We start from the raw sequence: 25,479 nt of genomic DNA, 5'->3' as shown, positions 1-25,479 counted from the left end.
TCTCTCAGGAAGATTGCTAACTTTTTTGACAGCAGCATCATACTGTCTCAAAGTTGAATCCCTTTTTTTTATCGGATTCCAAGAATAGAATATTCTGAGGGTCAATATTCGCATCTCTTTTTTGCCGCAAAACTTCATGAAGTCCATAAAGTTAGGGTTTTGAGAATCCCTGAGGAAGCGAACACAGTCTTCGTTTGTACTGACTGGGAGAGCCTGGGGGATTGGGGATCCGAAGAGGATTGAAGGCCCAGCTCCAGAATTAGGGGATACCAATTGCTCTTCGGCCAGTCTGGGGCTACTAGAGCCACTTGACCCTTGAATGTTCTGAGTTTGTTTAAACTTTCATGAGAAGATTCACTGGAGGAAAAGACATAAATCTTCTTCCAGTTGTTCCAGTCTAGAGCCAGGGCGTCCGTGGCATAGGCCAGAGGGTCCAGGTTGGGGCTACATAACACGGCAGTTTGTGATTCGCTTGAGATGCGAAGAGATCCACTTGTAGCCCTGGAACTCTTTGAAGGATCCATTGGAACGAACTGTTGTCCAGTGGACCATTCCGATCTAGGGGCACTGATCGGGATAACGCGTCTGCTATGACGTTTCTCACTCCAGCTATGTGAGAAGGAGAGATGCCAACTGAACTGTCTGCCAGGGAGAAGATGGCTACCATGACATGATTTAGATGACGTGACTTGGAGCCTCCCCTGTTTATACAATGTACTACCACTGCGCTGTCCAGAACTAGCTTTATGTGGGAGTACTTTGGTGGGGCGTAACCTTTTTAGAGTCAAGAACACTGCCATTGCCTCCAGTACGTTTATATGGAACTGACTGAACTGAGGTGACCAAGTTCCTTGAACCTTTTTGACCTGGGAATACCCTCCCCAACCGCTTAAGGACGCGTCTGTGTGGATGTGATCCCTGGTGGAGGGAACTGAAGGGGTACTGACACTGACAAATTCTTGACTTTCGCCCACGGCCGAAGTCGATTCTTTAGAATCAGAGGGACTGAGGATAGTTTTGTCCCTGGACCTGACATTTGCTCGTGAGCGCCAGATTCTGGTTAGGTCTTTCAGTTTGGCTTTCATTAAGACGTTCGTCACTGAGAAATGCAAACTGGAGAGAACCCAGGATCCTCTCCTGAGCTCTCCTTGACGCCAGTTTGTGACTTAGAAATTGCTTGACTGACTTCGCTATTTTCTTTCCTTTTGGTTGATGGAATCGACAGATATGGGAGATAGATTCCATTGATGCCCAGCCACTGAAAGTTTGACTCTGGAGTGAGTCTTGACTTGGTCCTGTTTATCTTGAAGCCTAGATATTCCAGGAACTGAATCACTTTCAGTGTAGCTCTGTTGCATTCCTCGACTGTTGAAGCCCAGATCAACCAATCGTCGAGATACGCTACTACCATAATCCCTTGTGACCTGAGTTGTTGCACTACCACTTCCGCTAGTTTCGTGAACACCCTGGGTGCCACGTTGAGTCCGAAGGGAACTACCTTGAAGGAGAATGTCTGGTCTCCTATCTTGAAACCCAGATATGGACGGAAGTGTCTTGCAATAGGGATATGATAGTAGGCGTCTGTAAGATCGATAGAGGTGGTGACGGCCCCACGGGGAAGTAAGGTCCGCACCTGCGAGATCGTGAGCATCTTGAACTTGTCGCAGCGGATGGCTAAGTTTTAAGCGGGACAAGTCTAAGATTACCCTTCTTTTTTTTTTTTGTGAGCCTTTCTTTGGCACGCTGATAACAAGCTACCTTGAAATTTTAATCTCTTGACTCTCGCTATAGCTCCTTTCTGAAGGAGGTCCTCTGCGTACTCTGTCAATTCCTTGGAAGGAAGTTGACGGAAAGGTCTGGATGGAGGTGGGTTCGTCCAACCAGCTCCAACCCAGGCCTTTTGACACTATGCTCTGAGCCCATTCGCTGAAGTTCCACCGGTGGCGAAAGTGAAAACAGCCTCCTCCTACCTGAAGTTCTTCATTGGTTCTGGTAACCGCCTCGACCTCCTCTGAAGTGCTTTCCCCTATTAAAGGGGGGGGCCTCCCGACCCTCTCCCACGAAAGGAACGCTTACCTCTGCCTCCCTTACCCGAGCGGTCATACTTCTGTGAAGCTTGACTCTCGAAGGCTTGATTGTAAGCTGGAGAGATGGCGTAAGAGGTGGAGGGCTGAGGCTGAGGGGATATCACATAAATTGGTTGTGATTGAGCCTTGAGAAGTGGAAGGTTGGGCTGTTTGTCCACTAAGGGCACCGCTGGAACTTGCTGCAGGAAAGCGTGGCTGCTTTTTCTGGTAAGGATGGAAACGCCTTCAGGTTTCCTCGTTTCCCTTACCCTTTAGGTGTTAGGTCTTGGCCTCCTCTTAGCCGTAAGGGCCCAACCGGCCGGTCCTTAAGGCTTCTGGGTTCAGCCTCGTAGCCTCTGACTGGACTTCCTTCACCATAGCTTCTGGGAAGAGATCTGCTCCCCACGATGCTAGACGAGAGTAACCTATTCGGCTCATGTCGAATGGTTGCCTCTTGTAGGACATGCTTCCTACAATTCGTTCTAGCAGTGGGCAAACTCAAAACATATCCGACTGTACCGTTTGAGTCAGGGCTTTGGTCATGAGTTTAAAAGCTGGTTCTGAGCCATAGGCTATGGTTGCTACCTCCGACATAGCCATAGAGTTAATTGACCTGGCTAATCGCGATTTCGCGTCAAATTCAGCCTGAATAAGGCTATCTGGGAGCCTGGGTAGCTTTTCACCAAACTGCTCCATAGCACAGTCAGGTTTGAGTTTGCCAGCTGAGAAGGTGTCGGCAAGTCTTCCACAATTCTCCGGCTGAGGGGAGCAACGTAGATGTGGGATCTGCTTCCTTCAATTGAGGCAAGGGTTCCCCTTCTGGGCCGCTGGGATGGTAGACCCTCGCGATCTTTGTCAGGAACGGGAGCGGGGTACTCTCATCCATTGTGAAAATGGTAAAGGGACTCTTAAAAGGTTGTATCTTGTATTAGAACAATCCATGTCCTCTAAACACCTGAGCCATTCTCTCTGAGCCTGGTCTCGTGAATAGAGGACTGTCTCCTTTGGTACCCTATCATCCCGAAACCATGGCTGAAGCTGTAAACCTTGCGTAGCCTATGAACGGAGGCTGGAGGTCTTCCGGGTAGAACTCGAAGTCCTCTATCCTTCGAGTTCCAAATTCCGGTATTGAATGAGACCGTCCTGGAAGGGGGCGTATGACGCTACTCTCCATGGATTGTTCATCGAGAACGGAGGTACGCGAGGTCATACGGAGGAAGCTGAGTTCCACTCGTATTGGAAAGTGGAGGAGAGGCTAGAGGGGCTTCTCTCAGTCCGGCTATAATGGAGTCCTGGGAAGTAATCCTATCCGACAAACGAGAGATCATTTGTTCCATGCTACTCTTTAGGGACCCAACCAGGTCGCCCACCTGTTTGCAAACAGGCCAGCATTGGAGTCCAAGGCCGGAGCTGCTGCGGAGGTGGAGGGGTGGCTCTGAATCGGAACCAAGGGTAGCGGAACTGGTGACTCTGCCGGAGGGCGAGATCTCTCTCTGGAGGATTTACTCCTCGAGGACTTAGAGCCGGAGCTAGAAGCTTTAGACCTGTCTGCTCCGGGATTACCAGCCGGAGACTTACGCGAGGAGGATGACGCCGAAGCCGTCTTCTTAGACGACGACGACGTCTTAGACAAGGAATTTCACTGCTTGACCCTTGACCTTAGGTCTAACCGAAGCGTCAGGAGGAGTATACAATTCATCACCTGTAAAGCCTTGGAAGGATGGAGAGGTTGCAGGAGTTCTTCCGCGTAATCCTGTCAATTCCTTGACGGCAACTGATGAAATGATTTGATTGAGGAGGATCTTTGATCCAACTCCAGCCTAATCCTTTGGACACTATGCTCTGTGCCCCAATTGCTGAACCCCACCTGTGGCGGAAGAGGAACAAAGCCCCCTCCCCTCCTACCTGGGGGAGCCTCATTGTTGATGGGGGCGGGTTGGCCACCACGCCCTCCTCTGAACTGCCTGCTCCTCGTACCCTTCCTGCCACGCTGACGAAAGTAACCTCTCGCCCTACCTCTCGGCTGAGTGTAGCTTTGAGTCTCATATGTAGGGTTGAAGGCCGGCGAGATAGCGTAGGAAGTGGATGGCTGAGATTGCGGGGGCAACAGGAGGATAGGCTGGTTTCTGCTTCGAAGCTGGCAGGGTTGTCCCATGTGGTGGGTTAAACCGGGGACCGCCCTGCACAAGGAAAATTGCTGCTGTTGCTGGAGCTTTTTGTATGGCTGGAACCTCTTACCAGCCTTCTTTGGTTTCTTGCCAGCAGTGGGAACGGATTCCTGTTTCCTCTTTGAGGAAATACCCACCTAGCTCTAAGGCTCTGGTTGAGTCTAGCAGCTTCGTGGTGTACCTCGTTCACCGCGGACTCTGGGAAGAGATCCGCTCCCCACATGCTGGCGGCCAAGAGTCTATTAGGCTCATGCCTGATGGTGCACTCTTGTAAGACATGCTTCCGGCAGTTCCTCCTAGCCTGGAAGAAGTCAAAAGCGTCCGTTAGAACCGTCTGAAACTGAGATTTCGCCAGAATCTTGAACAGTGGTTTCCGTAGCGTTAAGAGAGGGCAGCCATTTCTCCGTGATTATGAGGGAATTGAGGGACCTGCAAACCTAGTTCGCGCATCAAAACTCTGCCTGGATTAGGGGGAATATCCGGCCAAGCCTAGTAATTTCTCGCCGAAACTGGTCCATGGCTCAGTCCGGTTTGAGCTTACCAAGGCGTGAACGTAGCTGGCAAGTTCTCCCACAATTCTCCGAAGGCCGGGAAGAGCGGAGAAGTAGACTCCGCCTCCCTCAACTGTGGGATGGGCTCATCCTTGAGGACTGCCTGAAGGGATTTCTCCACTAATTTCGTGGCGAACGGAAGAGAAACCTCCTCTTCCGTCGCGAAAATAGTGAAGGGACTCTTGTAGGCCTGGAGTTTCGTGTTTGTACACTACCCAGTCCTCAAGGCAGTGAACCCATTCCGCTGAGCGTGATATCTCTACTGTATAGGACCGACTCCTTCGAGATCTTGTCTTCCCTCGTCAGAGCCGTTGGCGTCAGCCTAGCATATCCGATGAAAGGCTGCGTCAGACCCGGAGGGTAAAACTCGAAGTCCTCAATCCTTCGAGTTCCACACTCCGAGATAGAGATCATTCCATCTTTGAACGGAGCGTAGGCAGCTACTCTCCATGGGTTCTCCATAGAGAAAGCTGGCAAGGAGTCATATGGCGGGAGTTGAAGAATCCCCGTGCTAGATGCTGGGGAGACTGGGGGAGGAACCTGAGCTAGCCCAGCTACTCGGTCCTCATTTTCTCTCATTCTGTTAGAGAGATCTGGATTGACTGTCCAGATTGAGACAGACTGTTTGATAACTGCGCAAACATCTGCTCGAAACCGTGTCCCTAGTGCGGAGATTTGCGAGCCTACCAGCACGCCCACCTGTTCCATCACCCCTGCTGAGAAAGTAGAGGGATCAAAGGTGCTAGTGCCTGCCACCGCTACCGGCGTAGCCGGAGTGGAAGCGGTTGGAGGCGGGAGAAGGCAGTGACTCGGCGGGAGCGCGGAGCCTTCTCCTTCGAAGCCTTGCTTCTGGAGCTCTTGATTGAGAAGAGCTCGGCTTTGCCTTCACCGCATCGGCATAGGAAGTCGACGACTTCCTAGCCGAAGAAGACGAAGACGACTTCTTAGAAGTCGTCTTGGCTAGAGTCTTCGGTTCTCTCTTTCCCTTCTCCTTAGGAGGTACAGAGAGAGCGGGAGGGCGAATAGGGATCTCAGATCCCGTAAAGCCTTGGAAAGAAGCGGAAGAAGAGGGGACAGGAGAAGATCCAGGAGCACCCAAGGAAAGACCTTGGGCGCTCGACATACCTACCTCAACCAACAAATCCTCCCCCCCTACCGCCATAGGTTCAAGGTTAAGGTCCAAGGCAGAGCGACGTCCGGGACCGACTCCTGGGAGGCTACGACCCCAAACATGATTGCTGGAGGTCTTGCTGGATGGAGGCTATCAGCGGGGCAGCGGACAAGGGGTCAGCATAACCCGTAGACTTGCCCGCGGGGAAGATCTGGACGGCCAGCTTCCTGTCCAAGATGTAGGGCTGGCCCTTGGCGGCGTTCTTCCGAAGCCGCCCACCCACGCTTTCAGGGTGGCGAGGGCGACTTCCCTCACACCGGTAGCCTGAAAGAAAGGTGAGATTAGCTGCCAATGGTGGAACGGGGTTAACAAACTTATGACTAGAAGTTGTTAGTAAATGATAATTAAGCCTATAGAGGACTTACCCATCTCCCAGCTGACCGACCAGGTCGTAGCATATGGCGCAGGCTTCATGGTGCCAGACATCGTCTCGTTGAACGACGTGGCACAGGGGGCGTGAGACCTGCACTCATCATGTCCACAGGGGTCGAACAGCGTCGCGTTACACCCTAGGACCTGGCAGTTGGTAGCCTGTAAGTGAAAAAGTACATGAGTACCAAGAAACACTTACAGTCTAACATATGCTCCGCTGGTGCCGGAGCGATAACGTTAGATTAAACCAGAGCCCCGCCAAAATACGTGTGGTAACTAGGTTGGTATCTAGGCTATGGCTCCGCTGATGGCGGAGGCACAAAAGACAACCAACCAGGAGTGGTGTAATGGAAACCACGACGGAAAAAAGGCGGGGGATGGTGATAAAATAATAATAATACACAATTCATTGTAAAATAACGTACAATTAGGGTATCCTAAAAAATAAAAAATAAATAAAACAACCTCTCTCCGCCCGTCTACTATAAGTGCGTAGGTAAGGAGTAAGCTCCCTTCCGGTAGCAGGGGGAGGGGGAAGATATAAGGATATAGTAGGCAAGCAACCGACCACTCGTAGTACCCACCCGCGCCCGCTAGCGGAGCCAGTAACCTATAAAACAAAGGTGCCCCGGCTGCGACGGAAGGCTCCTTTCGTATAGCAAGGGAGGTGGCTAAGCAACTGGGGAGGGGGGGAGGAAGGTCTCGGCGAAACACGGCGGGAGCGAGAAAAAGGGGGGAGGGATGGCCTACTCCTCCCCGCCTCACCAACTACCCGCATGGAGACCCGGTACCTCATGAGTGGTCGCCCTATCCCCCCCACCCCCGCTGGAAGGAACCCTTGGTCACCTCCGAGAGGAAGAGAGAAGGCGACTGAGGTTGTTATAACAACCAAGGGGTCCCCCAGCTCCTCCCTATACCAGAAAGGGAGGGTAGGGGCAGGGTAAGGTGCTAAGGAACACGTGACCGCAAGAGGCCTAGGCCGCGAGCAACACAACCGTGAGAGGGCCACGTGAACCAAGCTGTACCAATACAAGGAACAAGCACCTAGGCTAGCCTAACACCCTAAATAAAATAAATATATACATCGAAAAAGGCGGAAGAGACACTTTTAGTAAAAGAGAAAGAAGCCCAGGAGGAGGCAGACTGTTCCAAGAAACAGAGGCCTACTCGGAGCCAGCGATATCGCCGATGTAGAGCAAGAGCCGGGATGCTGGGACAGAATAAAATAATAGCCCTAAATACCAAGCTAAGAGAATGGTAGGAGGGCTAAACTATCTAAAACTCGATGTAAAACAATGAACGTGATAAAGTAAGCCCATAAGAATAAGAAGTCCCAGTATGGAGGACCGGGAATTCTTACGAGGCAGCATGGCCGCCCCGAGACAACCGGGGAACCGTATATGACCTATTAAGAGGAAAATACTGGTACCCGGAAGATAAAACTGTGGTAAAATATTACTTATGAGTTACTTAACTTAGCCGTGGCAATTGCAGAGCGTTCCATCGTGGATTACAAGGAAAAATCCCAAAAAGGCACAGCACAAGAAAAATGGCGACTTGTTGCTAGCGCTAAAAATTAAGGATGTCCGCTAGGGGCGCTGCTGTCCGTGGCGTCCTCTAGTAGTAGTAGTAGAGGCTGCATCGCCCGTTAGTATCAGCTCTCTCTTGGAGGGATTCTGATAGGAAGTTCTAATTGGTGTCTGTCTCGTGGTAGTGTTCCACACTCGCCCCTATTTCATACCGACACTTCTTTTTAAGAGTGAGCGAGTCCAGTTTTACTGGATCATTTTCTTGAATTTTGTTTTTTCTCTTGGGTTAATTTTAGGAGCCTTAATTTGTTACCTAGAAAGAATGATATTAAGGATACTTTCATAGGCCGACACGAGCTGAGCCCAGAAATACCAACCTAGCATAACCTAGGGGTGTTTACTGTTTACAATTTTGCTGTATGAGCTATGGAGGGAGATGAGAAGTGGTGGTATTGTCTCACCTTATAAGTCAGGATGCTGTGTAGGAAACAGCAGGACACAAAAAGAACATAAAAATTCCAAGCTAACGTAACCTAGGGGTGTTTTCTGGTTACAATTTTGCTGTATTAGCTATGAAGGGGGGGAGGGGGATGGCTGCTATTGTCTTACCTTATTAGACGGAGTTGAATGTTGCACACAACATACTTTTTAGTTTTGGGCTTTTGAGTTTTGGAGTGACATTGCCAATAATGTCAATCAGAACCTAAAGTACAAGCCTTGGAACACTTAAGACACTTTCTTTCAAAGCACACCGTGGTTTCTTAAAAAGTGCAGAGCTTCTGAATTATTGCCAAAAAAAAAAAAAAAAAAAGATTAATTACCTAGTCTTCAGCCACATTACACTATTACAAGTGCCAGCCATGACTAGGAAACAAACTTCAATTACAATTTGAACTGCATTCACCACCAACTCCAAAGGAAAAGGGAAAGAAAACTACTGATAAAAATAAATCTGGATTCTGATTGGCCATTTCAAAGTGAAACTTAGTCAGGTCGACTGAGATAAGGATGGCTCAAGAGTGGAATGCATGCGTAAACAGGTTGTTATCTTAAAACTCATCAGTTGTAACCTGCCAAAAACTAGTATAAAATAGTATTGCATTTATTGTAGGTACTATCGATGGCACAAAAGTCTATTCCCTTACCCATCCAGAAAGTGACTATGAAACAACAAAGCAGTTGAACAAGTATCAAATGGAAGACCCAACAGATGTCGCACCAAAAGGGCATATGGGAACAGGAAGGAGTGGGAAGCAGGTAGTATTTTTCTTGAACATAGAGTAGTTCCCATATTCTAATGTCGTTAAGAAAGTGATAGTTAAGTTTTTGTTGTTGACAATACTGGGTTTGAGTGCAAAAGGTGCAGTTAGGCTGTGTCCATACGATCAAACTTCGTTCAACGTGATGTCAGAAGTGGAGAAACGACGGGAACGCAGCCTTAAAGAAATATCCGAAATAATATGAGAAATAAAAGTGCTTAGGAGTCAGTATTCATGATTTGTTATTTCCTATAGATTATCGTATCTTACCAACAGACATGACTGTCCACAAGATTGATATAAAACATTTCAGCAACAGTGTTCTCTCTCTCTTTCTCTCTCCTGTCAATTATTTGTATTTATCTCTGTGCTATTATTAATATTTTTTCTCTGCTTTCTTTCTCTCTTTTTACTGAATATGAACTTATTACATTGGTGAATGTATCTGAATCTTTTATTGTGTGCTAGTATTTTAAAAAAAAAAATTAAAAAAAAAAATTAGCCATAACTTGTAATGTCTAAAAACTGGCATTCGGTTGCCATCACCTACATCACACCCACCTTCACTATGGATGTTGTCCCAACCAGGCAATATAACTAAATAAATATAACATATCTATGAGTGTTTACATTGAGGATGCACAGCTGCAGTTTGTGGTTGAAACTTCAATAGCACATGAACTGAAAATTTTGCTAATTTGCTGTAATAAATGTTAGTTTTTTTCATAAGAGCTGGCTTGCAGCTTACAGAACACAACAGTAAACACTGTTGCAGAAATGTTTTGTATCGGTCTTGTGGACAGCCATGTCTGTTGATAGATGCGATAATCTATAGGAAATACTAATTCAATAATACTGACTCCTAAGCACTTTTATTCTCATATTTTCTTAACTGCATATTTTACACTCAAACTCAGTGTCGTCAACAACAAAAACTCTATGATCACTTTCTTAATGATTTTAGAATACATATAAAATTTGGAGACTTTACTCTATGCTCAAGAAAAATACCTGCTTCCCACTCTTCCTTCCTGTTCCTATACACTCTTATGGTGTGACAGCTGTTACTTCTTCCATTAGTTACTTGTTCAACTGCTTTGGTGTTTCATAGTCAACGGATTCATGTTCGCTCTCTGGATGGCTAAGGGAACAAACGGTAATTCTAAGCCCGCATTCCGCGGTGAAGTAGACTATGGCTATTGACATTTTCCTATATTATTTTACTTACTGAACAAGAATTTAAAGTAATATTTATTCGGCCAACTGTAATTAAACCGTAATTTACCTTTGAAGACTACATGACAGTACAAAAGCTCCCCTATAACATTGCGTATGCACAATAGGATTGGCACATTAGTAGGATTCAGCGTCATAACAGAAGTAATAACAGGTGGATTTCGGCTATGTAACAGCTCCATTATCGGTTTATTTATCGCTTTATTTCAGCTTGTATTTCGTGTTTCAAACGTCATAAATAAGAGGAAATAACACAATAACACAGCAAAACCTTCCTCCAAGTGTTTTATGCCACCCATAACGCCGCTTTCCCATCGGTCTCCCTTACCATACGGAGTTGTAAGGCATAATTATCCGAAGTGTTTTACCCCAACCAAAACCCCGCATTCCCATCAGCCCCCCTTCCTGTAGGGTAGAATTCAAAGGTAAATTACAGGTTAATACAGCCAGCCAAAAAAAATATTACTTTAAATTTTTGTTCCGGAGGTAAAATTCTACAGAAAAAATGTTAACTGCCACAGTCTAGTTCGCCAAGGTATACGGTCTTAGATCTACAGAAAAAACAACAAACTTTTGTGTACGATAGTACTACGTTCTCATTGGAGGACCTTGCTCAGTAAGTGGCGTTACTGCAAAAGTAGCCGAAAATTGTTACATTGTGCGATGGGAAGGAGTAAGTACAGTGGAAACAAACATACGAATATAACAAGAGCTACCTATTGTGACATGGTGAACATCAAAAATCAACTTAGAAAAGTTTCATGCGTTTCCATAATTTGATTTTTTTTTCTCTGTTAATGAACATTAGCGAAGGTTATGTATTGAGAAGAAGTACAGTTTTCATGTGATATACCCAATAAAAATTAAATTAGAGGGAGGTAACTGGAGTGTTCCAAAAAAATAAGCCTGGGTACAACCATGAATCAGCCTTTATTTTTTTCTGACGAAGGGAAACAACCGAGTGGACTAGCTGATCCAGTCTTGCCCGCTTGTTGATCCACCCTCTGAAAAAGTACTTTTGCATATACTTAGAAATGAGAGTAGAGGTCTTGATGTGTTGCTCCCACCACTGATGACTCATGATTGGGGCCCATCTCCGTGTCAGACGTGTTAAATGTACTTTTTCAGAGGGTGGATCAACAATCGGGCAAGACTGGATCCACCTAGTCCACTCGGTTGTTTCCCTTAGTCAGAAAAGAATAAAGGCTGATTCATGGTTGTACCCAGCTTATTTTTTTGGAACACTCCAGCATTGTTATAGTACGCATACGGTAATTCGTTTTCGGGATCGTTAATGTGTAACGTAATATTTAAAAAAAAAAGTGACCAAGTCTCTCACATGGGGATAAGTGATCAAGTCTCTCTCATGGGATACTGGAAACTTTGCAAGGTTGGTAGAATCCTCCACTCCCTGCTGAACAGAGGGTGTAGACCAATCATTTACAACATGCATACCAGTATGCAGTGTACGTATAATCAGGCACTTCAGTTTTATGTGAAAGTCAGCAGCCGAACATTCAGTACCCAAATCAGTTGCAAAGAGAGCATTTGGTTGAACAGGGTTTTGATGGATACCAGGGCCAACAGAGTCATGAAGTGCAAAAAAAGAAAGTTGAAATTCTGAAAAAAAAAAAAAAAAAACTACATAAAGTAAAAAAGTAAAAAAAAGTTAAAAATCAAAAAAAGAAGAAGAAAACGGCAGAAATTAAAGCAGCTTTTCATAAAGTGCAATCATTTGTAGAAGACACCCCCCCGAAAAGGCTCACATAGGAACATTGTGAAAAAGTACGTAGGCAGAAGCAGTCTTCCTTGGATAGTTACATTGTAGTATGTACGTATATTTTTTTAAAGTGTACGTACGTACATATTACATAAAAAAAAAAAAAAAAAAAATGGCAGAAATTAAAGCCGCTTTTCATAAGTGTAATCATTGTAGAAGACACCCCCCGAAAAGGCTCACACAGGAACATTGTGAAAAAGTACGTAGGCAGAAGCAATCTTCCTTGGATAGTTACGTATGTACGTAGCCTTACTCGAAAGGTAAGCTTCCACATTTACGTTACAGTAATAATATTCTGTACACTAATAGTATATACTTTATTACAGGTTTTTGCATTTTTAGTCTTAATTTAGGTATTGAATGGTCCAAATTGTTGTAGTATTTCATTGTTTATAGGTCAATTTAGCTTTATTATGAAATTTAATGGGGTGTTTTTGGAGGGCTTGGAACGGATTAACATTTACATGTAAAATGTGGTCCAAGATACGAAAACCTCATGATACAAAGGGCACCTCGGAACGGATTAATTTCGTATCTCGAGGTACTACTGTATATACAGTATTTGCGTTCTCCGGATTCGCGGACTCACACATTCGCGGATTTCTCTCGGGAACGTCTCCCCGCATTATTAGCGGAAAATTCGCGCATTCGCGGTATTTTTCTATGAGAAATATCACAAATTCCTGGTTTTTTGTGATCAATTTTATCATAAAATGCACTTTTTGTGATAAAACTATTAAAAAACCAAGTATGAAAATTTTTAGTGGTTTTTTCTTAATTTGTTTTAACCAACAAAATAGGCTGCTTTTAGCGCTTTTATAGGGGTTCCAAAACAATCGCGGATTCTAACTATTCACGGGGGGGTCTGTACGCATCCCCCGCGAATACGGGGGGAACACTGTATGTATGGGTGTGTATGTGTATGTATATATGTATATGTATATGTATATGTATATATGTATATGTATATACGTATATATATATATATATATATATATATATATATATATATATATATATATATATATATATATATATATATATATATAATATATACATAATACATAATATATATATTTTATATATATATATAATATATATTTTTCTGGGCTCAGCTCGTGTCGGCCTATGAAGGGATCCTTAATATCATTCTTTCTAGGTAAAATTAATCTAAAATTACCAGAGAAAAACAAAATTAAGAAAATGTCAGTAAAACTGACTCGCTCACTCTTAAAAAGAAGTGTCGGTATGGTAATAGGGGCGAGTGGGAACACTACCACGAGACATTCACCAATTAGACCTTCCAATCAGAATCTCCACAAGAGAGAGCCGATACCAACGGGCGATGCAGCCGCTACTACTACTACTAGAGGACGCCACGGACAGCAGCGCCCCTAGCGGTCATCCTTAATTATTAGCGCCAGCGTTCGGACGCATTTTTTGCTTGTGCTATTTTCACGAGGATTTATCCCACCATCTATCATGGAACGTTCTGCCATCGCAACGGCTAAGTTAAGTGCCTCATAAGTAATGTTTTACTGTATTTTTATCTTCCAGGAACCAGTATTTTCCTTCTAATAGGTCATATACGGTTTCCCGGTTGTCTCGTGGCGGCGCCATGCTGCCTCGTTAAGATTCCCGGTCCCTCCATACTGGGACTTCTTATACTTACGGGCTTACTATATCACGTTCATTCGTTTTTTACATCGAGTTTTAGCTAGGTTGCCCCTTACCATTTCTCTTAGTTTGGTATTTAGGGCTATTCTATGTTCCAGCCCAGCATCCCAGCTCTTGCTCTTCATCGGCTATCGCTGGCTCCGAGTAGGCTTCTGTTCCTCGGAACAGTTTTGCCTCCCGACTCATTCCAGTCCTCGTCGAGGTCGAAACCTCTCAGGAGGACCGAAGGAGTATTTAAATACGGTGTCCGAAGACACGTAGAAACGCCGCTGTCGCAGTAGAGGAGGTGGAAGTAGCTTGATCGACCGGCAGAACTGAGAGAGCTTCTTGTCCGGAGACGAGAGAGACTGGTTCAAGACAGAATCGGCAAGCTCCGATCGCGGCAAACCCACCGTCAGTTTGGGTTCCTCTCCGACCCCAAAACGACTCGAGCAGAGACATGGGCTTCTGCGGTGTGGGAGCGGCGATCCTTCCCCCAGGTCGTTGTGCTGACGAATCAGTGCAATAACCTGGCAAAGTTACTCTGAATCTCGGAAGTTACAGCGTCTGAGGAGTAGGACCGTCCAGTCCCTCCAACAAGAGCAGCTCCCAAGACCCTCCTCCTTCAGAAGAAGACCAGCAACAGATCCCTGACGGTTGCCTCCAATCACTTGCGCGTACGTCCTGGGCTGGTCCTAAGACCATACCTGGCACGTGCGGCGTCGTGACGGGATCGTGAGCGGCGCATCTCTCACGATCACTCCTCCTATATACCTCGCTCTTCCCGGCGTATGCCGAGGAAGTTGAAGGTATTGGAGAGACAGAACTGACGCTACCCCTCCCCCCCCCTGACGGTCGCCTCCAAATCACTTGCGCGTACGTCCTGGCTGGTCCTAAGACCATACGTGGCACGTGCGGCGTCGTGACGGGATCGGGAGCGGCGAACCTCTCACGATCACTCCTAGCTACCTCACTCTTCCCGGCGTGCCCCGAGGAAATTGAAGGTAGTGGAGAGACAGACCTGACGCTCCCCGGCTCGCTGGCAGGACCAGCGTACGTGGGGGGCTGCAGCCGATCACCAACCCGCGGTGGGGATCGATCTGCAGGCCTGGCCGTGCCGCTCACCTGTGGCGAGCGGCTCGACTGAGCACGTCGACCCCGGTCCCCGTGCGTCAGACGAGCTGCTGCTGGTTACCGTATACCGCCCGGTCCCTGTGGGAGCGGCGGTCAGGTGACCTGCAGAGCTCACTTTCGCGGTGAGACCGGTGAGCGTCCTCGCGGCCACGTCAAACTGCTGGTACCAGCCGAGGCTGGTACCGTCGGTCGAGGGGACCTGGGGGACCTCTTCCAGCCTCAACCCGTGGTCGGTCAGAGACTGTCACGTCCACACGAGGTACCGGCTGGTCGCTACGAGAGCGGCCGCTGGCCTGGGCCAGAGTCACCTGAGCGGCTTCGACAGTCTTCTGCTCCGTGCCTCGTTCATGACGCTGAGCGAACTCAGGCGTCTTAACTTTGGCTGCACGGTCACCCGAAGGAGACCGTACACTCGGAACTTCTCGCGGACGAGAAACCGAGCCGGTACCTGGCTTAGCAGCAGAGCTGCCAAGACCAGGCGAGGGTGTACCAGCGGTAGCCAGCACACCCTTGGTCCCCGTCTTCTTCTTCTTCTCAGAAGAGGAGACGGGCCCCGTTCCCGAAGGAACAGGAGGACCAGCAGAAGAAACCCCCCCGTCCCACACCGGAGTGAGACGAGCCCTTCGAAGTTCCCCGAAGGAGTCTTCTTAGGGGGAAAACCACGGTTACCAGCTGGTCGCTGCGAGAGCGGACCGCTGGCCTGGCGAGAGTCACCTGAGCGGTTCTCGCCAGCCTTCTGCTCCGTGCGCGGTCTTGGCGCCGAGCGAACTCTGGCGCCGAAACTTTGGCTGCACGGTCTCCCGAGGGAGAGCGTACACTCGGGATCTCCCACGCGAACGAGGAGACCGAGCCGGACCTCGGGCGTAGCGGCATCGCCGCTAGCACCAGGCGAGGATAGTACCAGTGCTAACCGATACCTCCCTCTGGTCCCTGTCTATCTCTTCTTAAGGAAGGGGAGACGGGCCCCCGCTCCCGAAGGAGCAGGAGGACCAGCAGAAAGGACCCCCCGTCCCACCGAGGTGGGACGGCCCTTAGAAGTTCCCGAAGGAGACTTCTTAGGGGGGGGGGGGGGGAGGCAGCCTTCTTCTTCTTCGGCTTATTGGGGCCTTAGAAGTCTAAGGGGAAGAGGCAGCAGCAGACGAAGACGAAGATGACACCTTCCTCTTCTTCGTCAGCTCACGCAGGACCAGTCGTCAGGTCCTCCATCCAGGCCGGAGTCGGGCCTATTGCCGAAGCAACACGGCCCGACTGCACCTGTCCGGAAGGACCTGGGACTGGGGAAGACACACCATGGGCAGGACCAGCATGGACAGGCGCAGGAACCAGGAGCGACAGGAACAGCAACCAGCTCAGGAGCGGCAGGAACAGCGGCAGCGGTAAACACAGAAGGGACAGCCAAGCCAGTAGCGGGAACCACATCAGCGACAGGTATGGCAGGCCCAGCCATCGCCTTCGTAGAATCATTGGCAGCCAGCGGGAACCTTGGTTACTGGCGGCCGGTCCAAGGGGCGAGCCTGCTGGGACAGCGGAAGTCTGGGGCAAGGCAACACGAAGAAAACACAGGCGGCGGCGGCGGCATACCCCTCCTCGGTACGGCGGCGACCGGCCCCCTAGTAGCGGCAGACGGCTCCACCGACACAGCATGGGAGTGTAGACCAGCGGGGGGAGGGAGCAGCATAAGGCGGCCGTGAAGGTTTGTAGTGGAGACCGCTCCAAGGTCACCGCCCCAGACCTCGCTAGACGCTGCAGCAGATCGTGGATGCTAGGCACGCCCTGCAGCCGCAGTGGTCCATACCTGTCCAAGGTCGTATCTCCCACGGATGTAGCACCTGCGGTAGCACAGACAGATTAGTAAGAGGGGTTCCCTCACGCACGGGGGGGAGACATGCCCCACCCCCGAACGCAACCAAGGAAGACCCCAAATACAAAATACAACGAAGAAGCTGAGCGGGGGGCAGGAAAGAAGACGAAGAATCGGATACCAAGGGAGTCGCGGGAGAGCTTTCCGACGACTTCCTGGCAGACCTTCGCTTCCCCTACCCCCGCACAGCAGTGAAAAGTAATATGAAAATGAAACAGAATATACTGCACTTGCGATTCACTTCATAGAACTTAAAGGGGGAAAGATCAATTCCCGGGTAAGAGCGGAAACTTGATCCATATTAATATGATATTGTCATGTTACAATAAAGTTTTATACATACTTACCTGACAGATATATACTTAGCTATAGACTCCGCGTCTACCGACAGAATTTCAAATTTCGCGGCACACGCTACCGGTAGGTCAGGTGATCTACCGCCCTGCCCTGGGTGGCAGGACTAGGAACCATTCCCGTTTTCTAATCAGAATTCTTCTCTTCCACCTGTCTCCTGCGGGGAGGCTGGGTGGGCCATTAATCGTATATATCTGTCAGGTAAGTATGTATAAAACTTTATTGTAACATGACAAGATCATTTTATACATTCAACTTCCTGCCAAGATATATACTTAGCTGATTAGCACCCATGGTGGTGGGTAAGAGACAGCTAACTACTGAAATAGACAGGTAAACAACATATGTTGTAGGTATTAATAAACCTTGGGTTCCTACCTTATTAGGCTGAAGACTTTGCGGCTACTGCCTTGGAGTCTGCTTAGCCTCAAGAGCCTCAGCGAGATATTGATCTATGGCTAAGAGTTTTCTTCTTGTGGTCTGCCAATGGGGTCTTATCCACTTACTTGGCAGAGCCTAAAGGCCTTTGTCATTGGGGTGCTATTCCACTAACATGACAATACACCTTGTTCAAGGGGCACAACACCGATCCCGATCACCTGATCCTAACATCCATGTTAGTTCTAAGATTGCAAGGAGTTATCCCCGAACTCCTTACAAACAACCCAAAAAACTCGAAACATAATTACATGTTCATTTATACAAAATATACAAAAAAAAATTTTGTACTCCCCGACTAGCCATACATATCCCTGATCCCCTACCAGCAATGACACTATGCGCCCGTGCGACATCCGTGAGCTTGCTAATAGAAAACCAAGCACATATCTGACAAGGGTTATGTACGATAAAATCAAATATTTTAAGGATCAGTCTTTGCTCCAAGACCCAGCACTGTATCTGCTGATACAAATGGACCTAGAGAGAAGCACTTCTCATAGGTCACTCTCACAATCCTTCAGATAATGAGATGCAAACACTGAATTGCACCTCCAATATGTAGTCTCATGGATATTTTTTCCAGAGACATATTCTTTTGGAACGCCAAAGACGTTTGCTACTGCTCTCACCTCATGGGTCTTGACCTTAGAAGACGAAGGATTCCTCCGAGCAGTTCTTTGTGAGCGTCCGTAATAACGCTTCTCACAAAGAAAGCCAAGGCGTTCTTGGACATGAGTCTTTTGGGGTTCTTCACCGCACACCAAAGACCTTGTTGACAAGCTCCCATCTGTCTCTTCCTCTCTAAATAATATTTAAGAGCTCTCACTGGACAAGGAGAGACCTCTCTATCTCTCTGCCTACGAGGTTAGATAGGCCTTTTACCTCAAAACTTCTGGGCCAAGGTTTTGACGGGTTTTTTCGTTTCTTTGCCAGAAACATTGTCTGGAAAGAAACAGATGGCAGCATCTCCTTTGAACCCACTGTGGAATCCAGAGCGTGCAATTCGCTCGTCCTCTTGGCTGTAGCGAGAGACACCAGGAACAAGCATTTCCTAGTGACGTCGCGGAAGGAAGCCAGATGTAAAGGCTCGAATTTATCCGATGAAAGGAATTTCAGGACCACGTCTAGATTCCAACTAGGTGTTCTAGGAGTAGCTGCCTTTGAAGTCTCAAAGGATCTAATCAGATCGTGTAGATCTTTGTTGCTAGCAATATCTAGCCCTCGCTCCTAAATACTGAAGACAGCATGCTTCTGTATCCCTTTATTGTTGAGACAGATAGGTGTGATTCCTCTCTCAGAAAGAGGAGGAAATCGGCAATATTCACTATAGAGGTACTGGAGGAGGACAGCTTCTGACTCTTACACCACCTCCTAAAGACTTCCCACTTTGATTAGTATACTCTTTCTCGTCGAAGCTCTGTGGGCTCTAGCGATAGAGCCCGCAGCCTTGCGAGAAAAGCCCCTCGCTCTGACAAGTCTTTCGATAGTCGAAAGGCAGTCAGAGCGAGACCTGGGAGGTTGAGATGAAACCTCTCGAAGTGGGGTTGTCTGAGTAGATCTGGTCTGTTTGGAAGAGATCTGGGGAAGTCCACCAAAAAAACTATCCACTCCAGTACCTCCGTGAACCATTCTGGGCTGCCAAAAATGGGGCTATTAGTGTCAACTTCGTGTTCTTCGAAGCTACGAACTTCCTGAGCACTTACTTCCCCAGGATCTTGAACGGGGGAAAGGCGTATGCGTCCACACCCGACCAATCCAGGAGAAATGCGTCTATTGCGAAGGCTCTCGGATCTTCCACTAGAGAGCAAAATATCTCTATTCTTTTGGAGAGGAACGTCGCAAACAGGTCTATGTGAGGTCTCCCCCACAGGGACCAAAGACTTCGACACACTTCTTCGTGTAGAGTCCATTCTGTGGGAAGGACCTGATTCCTCCTGCTCAGTCTGTCCGCTCTCACATTCTTGATCCCTTGAACAAATCTTGTGAGGAGAGTTATGCCTCTTTCCGTTGCCGTCCAGGTTAAAACAGGTGTCTTTGTTAACTGATAGAGGGAGAAAGAGTGCGTGCCTCCTTGCTTGCGTATGTAAGCCAGAGCCGTGGTGTTGTCCGAGTTTATCTGTATCACTCCGCCTCTGACTCTCTCTCTCGAAGAACTTTAAGGCTAGGTGTATGGCCACTAGTTCCTTGCAATTGATGTGCCAGGACACCTGTTCCTTTGTCCAGGTGCCTGACACCTCCCTCGCTCCTAGCGTCGCTCCCATCCCGACTCCGAAGCGTCGGCATATAACACTTGGTCTGGGTTCTGCAGGGCAAGCGATACGCCTTCGTTCTTTTGAAGAGGAAGGATCCACCACTTCAAATGATCTTTTACTTCTTGTGGAAGTTGGAAGATGTCGAGAGTTGTCCCGTCTTCCAACTCCACACCCTTTCAGGAAAAACTGAAGAGGGCAAAGGTGAAGCCTCCCCCCCAGAGAGAAGAATTTTCTAGTGAGGACAGGGTCCCTAAAAGGCTCAGATAATCCCTCGCTGAACTGTTCTTTCTCTCTAAGAAGCTCGAGATTTTCGACAAACCTCGAGTGATTCTTTCTCGCGAAGGATATACTCGAAAACCCCGAGAATCCATCTGAATCCCCAGATAGACCAAGCTCTGGCTGGGGATCAGCTGCGACTTCTCGAGGTTGACGAGTAATCCCAGCGATTCTATCATTCCACCATGCAGGACCGCTTTTTACAATAGCGATCCTTGGCAGTCTGTGTCACAGAAACCGCCGAAGGGACACCTGATCGGTGGGGATTCTCCACAACCTCCTTTCGGTTTTCGACATTCCTTCTCCTCTGGGCATGTGAGCTTGGAAGAGGTCTAGACCTAGGAGCGTTGCTGAGCCGACCCAGATGCCCTCCCACTACACTGGGGACACTCATATCATGACTCGTGCCGAGAGACATGAAATAATAATTCCACTAAGCCATTACCGTTGTATGGCAGCCATTTTGTTTTCCATCAACTTGAAGGCTGCTTTTAGATCCGCAAGTTCTTTCGCTGAATCTACAGGTTCTGCAATAGGAGAAGGGCTGCAATGGAAGGAGAAGTAGCAATACTTAACCCTTGGGGAAGATCCCAAGCTAGGAATTAGTTCAGATCTCGAACTACTTAAACTTCTGTAAGAAGCCTTCCTCACTCTTTCTCTCTAACTCCTTTTTAATTAATTAGTTAGATTCTTCCATTCGTTCTCACTCAAATTCTCACATTCCTTGCAAGTATTAGTAAAAGAACATTCATACTCCCTGCAACCCTTGCATACAGTGTGAGGGTCTACCGAAGCTTTCGGCAACCTCACCTTACAGCCTACATTCACACAACGTCTCACAACCATTCCAGAGTCAGACATTTTTAAAGAAAAATCCAAAATCAAAGTCCACAAAACAGTCCAACAAAAAGCGTATATGCCAATTCCAACAATCCAGATACGTCACCCAAAGTCGGTCAAGAAGATCAATTGCCGGTGAAAAAAGAAAAACCAATCGAGTGGAACCAACAACAATGTTGATGGCTCGGACGACAGAAGAATTCTGATTAGAAAAACGGGAATGGTTCCTAGTCCTGCCACCCAGGGCGGGAGGGCGGTAGATCACCTGACCTACCGGTAGCGTGTGCCGCGAAATTTGAAATTCTGTCGGAGACGACGGAGTCTATAGCTAAGTATATATCTGGCAGGGAAGTTGAATGTATAAAAATGATGCTATCATAAAATATATATGAAAATGAAACAGAATACTGCACTTGCGATTTTCACTTTCACATAAATAAATCGTAAGGATTAATAATTCCCGGGTAAGAGCGGAAATTGATCCAAAATTAAATTTGATGCAATTAATAAATGAAAATGAAAAGAATACTGCATTGCGAATCCACTTTCATTGCATTCTATTCATACAAATAAGAAGCTCGTGCCGAGCGCAATCACGCTCTCGGCAACGAACGCACAGGGCAAAAATATAATGAAAAAGAGTACTTACATCTTTCAATTACACACTTTCGCCCAAAATACATGACTCGGAGCGAGTGCGCCCGCCCTCGGCACCGAGACATAATTCAAGTCAATTTCATGAAAAGAGCGGAAATCGCCGCATCTACGGCGATAGCTCCATGTTGATTCATAAATTAAGTAATGAAAATGAAAACAGTGTACTTACAGTTTCATTTTCAAGTCAAACAAACCATTGGTAGAAAACACAATATAAACAAAGCATACGACGATGAAGCGGGCAGAGCGATGACGAAAAACACGTCCTTCACACCCGCGGCCGAAAGCAAAAGTGATTCTTCACCTCTCGGGCGTGCGGGGCGCGCGCACGATCGGACAAGCAGTTAACTACCGTTCTCCCTTGTTTTCGAAGCTTACGACCGTCCCAGCTGCCGCTAGTTACCTTCCTATTGTTAAAGGACCGAGGGTTTGTATTATGTATCGGAACAACTCAAAATTTTTGTTGTAATCTAACCAGAAACTTATTTTTATTATCATACTGTGCTAAACTATAAAGGACTTTAATCATAGTATGCGTTTTGTAAAATTTCGGCGTTAAACTCGGAGTGTCGGAAGCGTTAGCGTCGTAACGTCGGAACAAATGTCGTAACCCAGGGCGGATTTTTCAATGAATATTTAAGAAAAAGCGTCGTAGCCTCGGAACGTCGTAAGCCGGAGCCGTCGTAACCCGGGGACCTACTGTGTATGTATGTACGTATGTGTGTGTATATATATATATATATATATATATATATATATATATATATATAGATATAGATATAGATATAGATATAGATATAGATATAGATAATAGATATAGTATATATATATATATATTATATATATATATATATATATAGATATATATATATAATATATATATATATATATATATATGATATATATATATATATATATATATATAAAGTTTTTACCTCGAACTTTTTTCCTAAGTTGGGAGAGGTGTTTCCTCTACGGTAATGTTTACTTTTATGAGCCCTCTAACTTACTTTCTTACGCAAACAAAAGCAGTTCCAGTTACTCACTATTGGCTGAGAGGTGTGACATCGTTGTGAAGTCATGGGTTTCATAACTAATTACGAACGACTTTAGTTGAAAACTAAGTTTCACTAGCATTTCTGCGGAGTAATAAAGTTACCTGTCCAGTGTCCAGTGGTATTCTTGTTTGACTGAATACTCGAATAATGAAGCAAAAACCGGCATTTTGTCTTCCTGTAGGTATGGCAGAGGTAGTGGCTGGCCCTTCTGGCATTAATTTTGACAGACCTTCAATTTCCTACCGATTGTTTGCAGTGCAATGTGGGTTACGGTGAATATTATCATTATTTGTCTAGTGGTGGTAAAGAAGTTGTGACTGAATATGCTCAAAGACATAATTTAATTCTAAAGCAAAAAAATGCGAGTGTTGTGGAGCTATTTGTCGGATCGACTACAACAGAAACGCCTTTAGATGTGATCGCTCTGTAGGGACGAAAGGACTTCAGTGTAAGCGACGCGACACCCAAATCCATCCGCCACACTAAGTAGCCTTACTGTAACCCCTGTGGCTAGCGCGCGCAGCGCAACATTACCTCTTACCAGAACATGTCGGGCTTGCCAAGAATCTTTAAATATGCGGATAAGGCGCGAAGCGCCGTTCCGTCATGGCCTTACTGACAGCACACACAAATCGATCGTCGCGGATATGTAGTCGCTCCTTACTTTGTTTGTTGTTGTTTTGGTATCGCCGCCATATTGGTTTTGGTGTTCTTCCCCCGATTTCGGTCAGCGGTCGAGTGGGCCCGCAAATCTGTGAGTGCTCCAGGGATAGGTCCATTTTTATATGTTTGAGTTTTATATTTATGGCTTTTTCCTCCATTTTGCCCTGTTTTAACCTACTTTGTCTCCCCCACCCAAAACCTTGCTTCCCAAGGAGGTTCCCCCAGATTGTTATCTATAGGGGGAGGGGTGGTGGAAGGATAAGTATTCATTTGCGATGGAAATAAACCTTAAAATCATTCAAATCACATCATAGGCTAATACAACAGAAAAACCAATATTATATGTTGAAAGCAATTAATGTCCATAAGTAAAATAATACCTTAAATTCTTGATCAGTAAGTAAAATAACGTAGGAAAATGTCAACTGGCATAGACTACGTATACTTTACCGCGGAATGAGGGCTTAGAATTACCTGGAGAAACTCCAATAAACAGCGATCATCACAAACGATTGGTTGCAAACAGTAAAAGTGTGAGGGTTCAAATACCGGTTAAAAGACCTACCAACTAGGTACTAGGTACTACCTACCTAGCTAGCCTAGTAAGTACTAACCTAGGTACTTACCCTACAGGTAGGGAAAATATAACTACCTAGGCTATGAGCCATGTGTTTGAGGGTACATGGAACTAATCTTGAAATTAATGATTAAATTAGCTATTTCTGGATCATATGTAAATATTTACAGCAATAGGTATCTCTGGTACTTTAACTTAACCTACCTCCATCACAGGCTGTATTCGTACCACTTAGGCCTGTGGCCGTGGATGGTAAATCCACATTTCCCATTAGGTCTTGGATAGTTTCACTAAGGATAGCTTTGAAACTCTCTTCATCAATTTTTGAGTCATCTCCTAACATACGTAAGGAAGACGATGTTTCTAAAGAGAACTCCATCGCAATGAACTGTCATTGAGATGGCTGATATTTTAGATTTAGAAAGGAGGCGTGCACAAGTGTTCGAACGGAGTGGTTGTAAAGTATAGTTGTTTGTCATTTTTTGTTAATATTCGTAAGAATGACAATTACTGCATCATTTTTAATTCTATATCTACGTCTAGTATTCATACTGAAGCGAAACCGTGGTACTTCTCCTGTCTTTTTCTTAGAATTTAAGTTCTATTTTATCATGAAATGTTAAATTAAGAGAAACGGACATTTTTTGTTTACATTTTCCCCTACTTGGCTCTAATCTTAAACAACAATCCTAATATATAAAAAAACTAAATATCTGTTTTAAGTACACAAATTGCCAGTTAAAATAAGTAAAAAAGCAATCCTATTACAGCAAAATATGTGTAGGTAAGAACACCGTATTTTGAGCAAACAAGCATGGAAGGTTTCGAGTACCACGTAAGCTTGAGCAAATGTCTTTAGTTCCGACATTCTACAGGGAATGCTTTCACAAAGGCCGAAAGTTTATTTGCAAAAATCGGTTATTTATTAAACTTTGGTAGTACACATAATTTCCATTAATTATAAAAATGCACCTTGTTCTACAAGATTACTTGGGACATTTGAAAACAGTTAGTTCGAACTTCCGAGTGTTCGAAACTTTGAAATCTTCACCAAGCATAGTAGCAGACGACGGGAGTAAGTGTGAGGGAAGTACCCTGAAGCGTCGACTGTTTGTTGTTCTCTTGTTTAATTGTGTATAGTAGGTCTGACGCGCTGCTTATGTTAGAAAATGAATTACTAAAGAACTCTTTTTGTCTGTGAAGGATTGAGGAGGAAAATGAGATTAGTTTTTTTGTTTGTTGGATTCTTATGAAAATAGCAAGTGGCAGATATTCCTGGGATTTTATTAGCACTCGATAGAAGACGAGGATTTGTTAAAGAAAGTTCTGTTTACGATTTGAGAGGGAAGGTGACTGACTGCTTTGGCGCCGTTGTTGGATGTGATGCGTTTGGATTAAAAGGTAAGAAGAGACAGTCATGCATTTAAATCTTTATATTTTGGAATTTAGGAGAGCTGAGAAGTGACGTGTTTGCTTTAAACCCATTTAAAGTTCAGGAATTAAAAGTAATTAAATGTTATGACTTATGAGTAACTTATGAACATATAGCTAAACACAAAATAGTGAAAGCATATTTAC

At 46.0% G+C, this 25,479-nt stretch overlaps 1 protein-coding gene and 1 long non-coding RNA gene across 3 annotated transcripts in view; one reads left to right on the top strand and one right to left on the bottom strand.

Annotated features, from left to right (window-relative positions):
- The window catches only part of LOC135217440 (COMM domain-containing protein 3-like), a 77,398-nt gene extending 53,021 nt beyond the window's left edge, over positions 1-24,377 (bottom strand). Inside the window, exon 1 of one of the 2 annotated variants that reach the window (XM_064253309.1) lies at positions 24,106-24,377. In XM_064253309.1, coding sequence (XP_064109379.1) covers positions 24,106-24,280 — 175 coding nt within the window. In that variant the 5' untranslated portion in view covers positions 24,281-24,377. The remainder of the gene's footprint in view (positions 1-24,105) is intronic. The other variant, XM_064253308.1, reaches the window with a different exon arrangement.
- Positions 24,378-25,138: 761 nt separating this feature from the next.
- Positions 25,139-25,479, top strand: part of LOC135217342 (uncharacterized) — a 222,594-nt gene continuing 222,253 nt past the window's right edge. Inside the window, exon 1 of the long non-coding RNA XR_010315110.1 lies at positions 25,139-25,302. This is a non-coding gene — a long non-coding RNA (uncharacterized LOC135217342). The remainder of the gene's footprint in view (positions 25,303-25,479) is intronic.

Source organism: Macrobrachium nipponense, chromosome 7 (assembly GCF_015104395.2).
Source record: "Macrobrachium nipponense isolate FS-2020 chromosome 7, ASM1510439v2, whole genome shotgun sequence".
In the NCBI taxonomy this organism is placed as follows: Eukaryota; Metazoa; Arthropoda; class Malacostraca; order Decapoda; family Palaemonidae; genus Macrobrachium; species Macrobrachium nipponense.
This window is presented reverse-complemented; position numbering and strand designations above follow the sequence as displayed.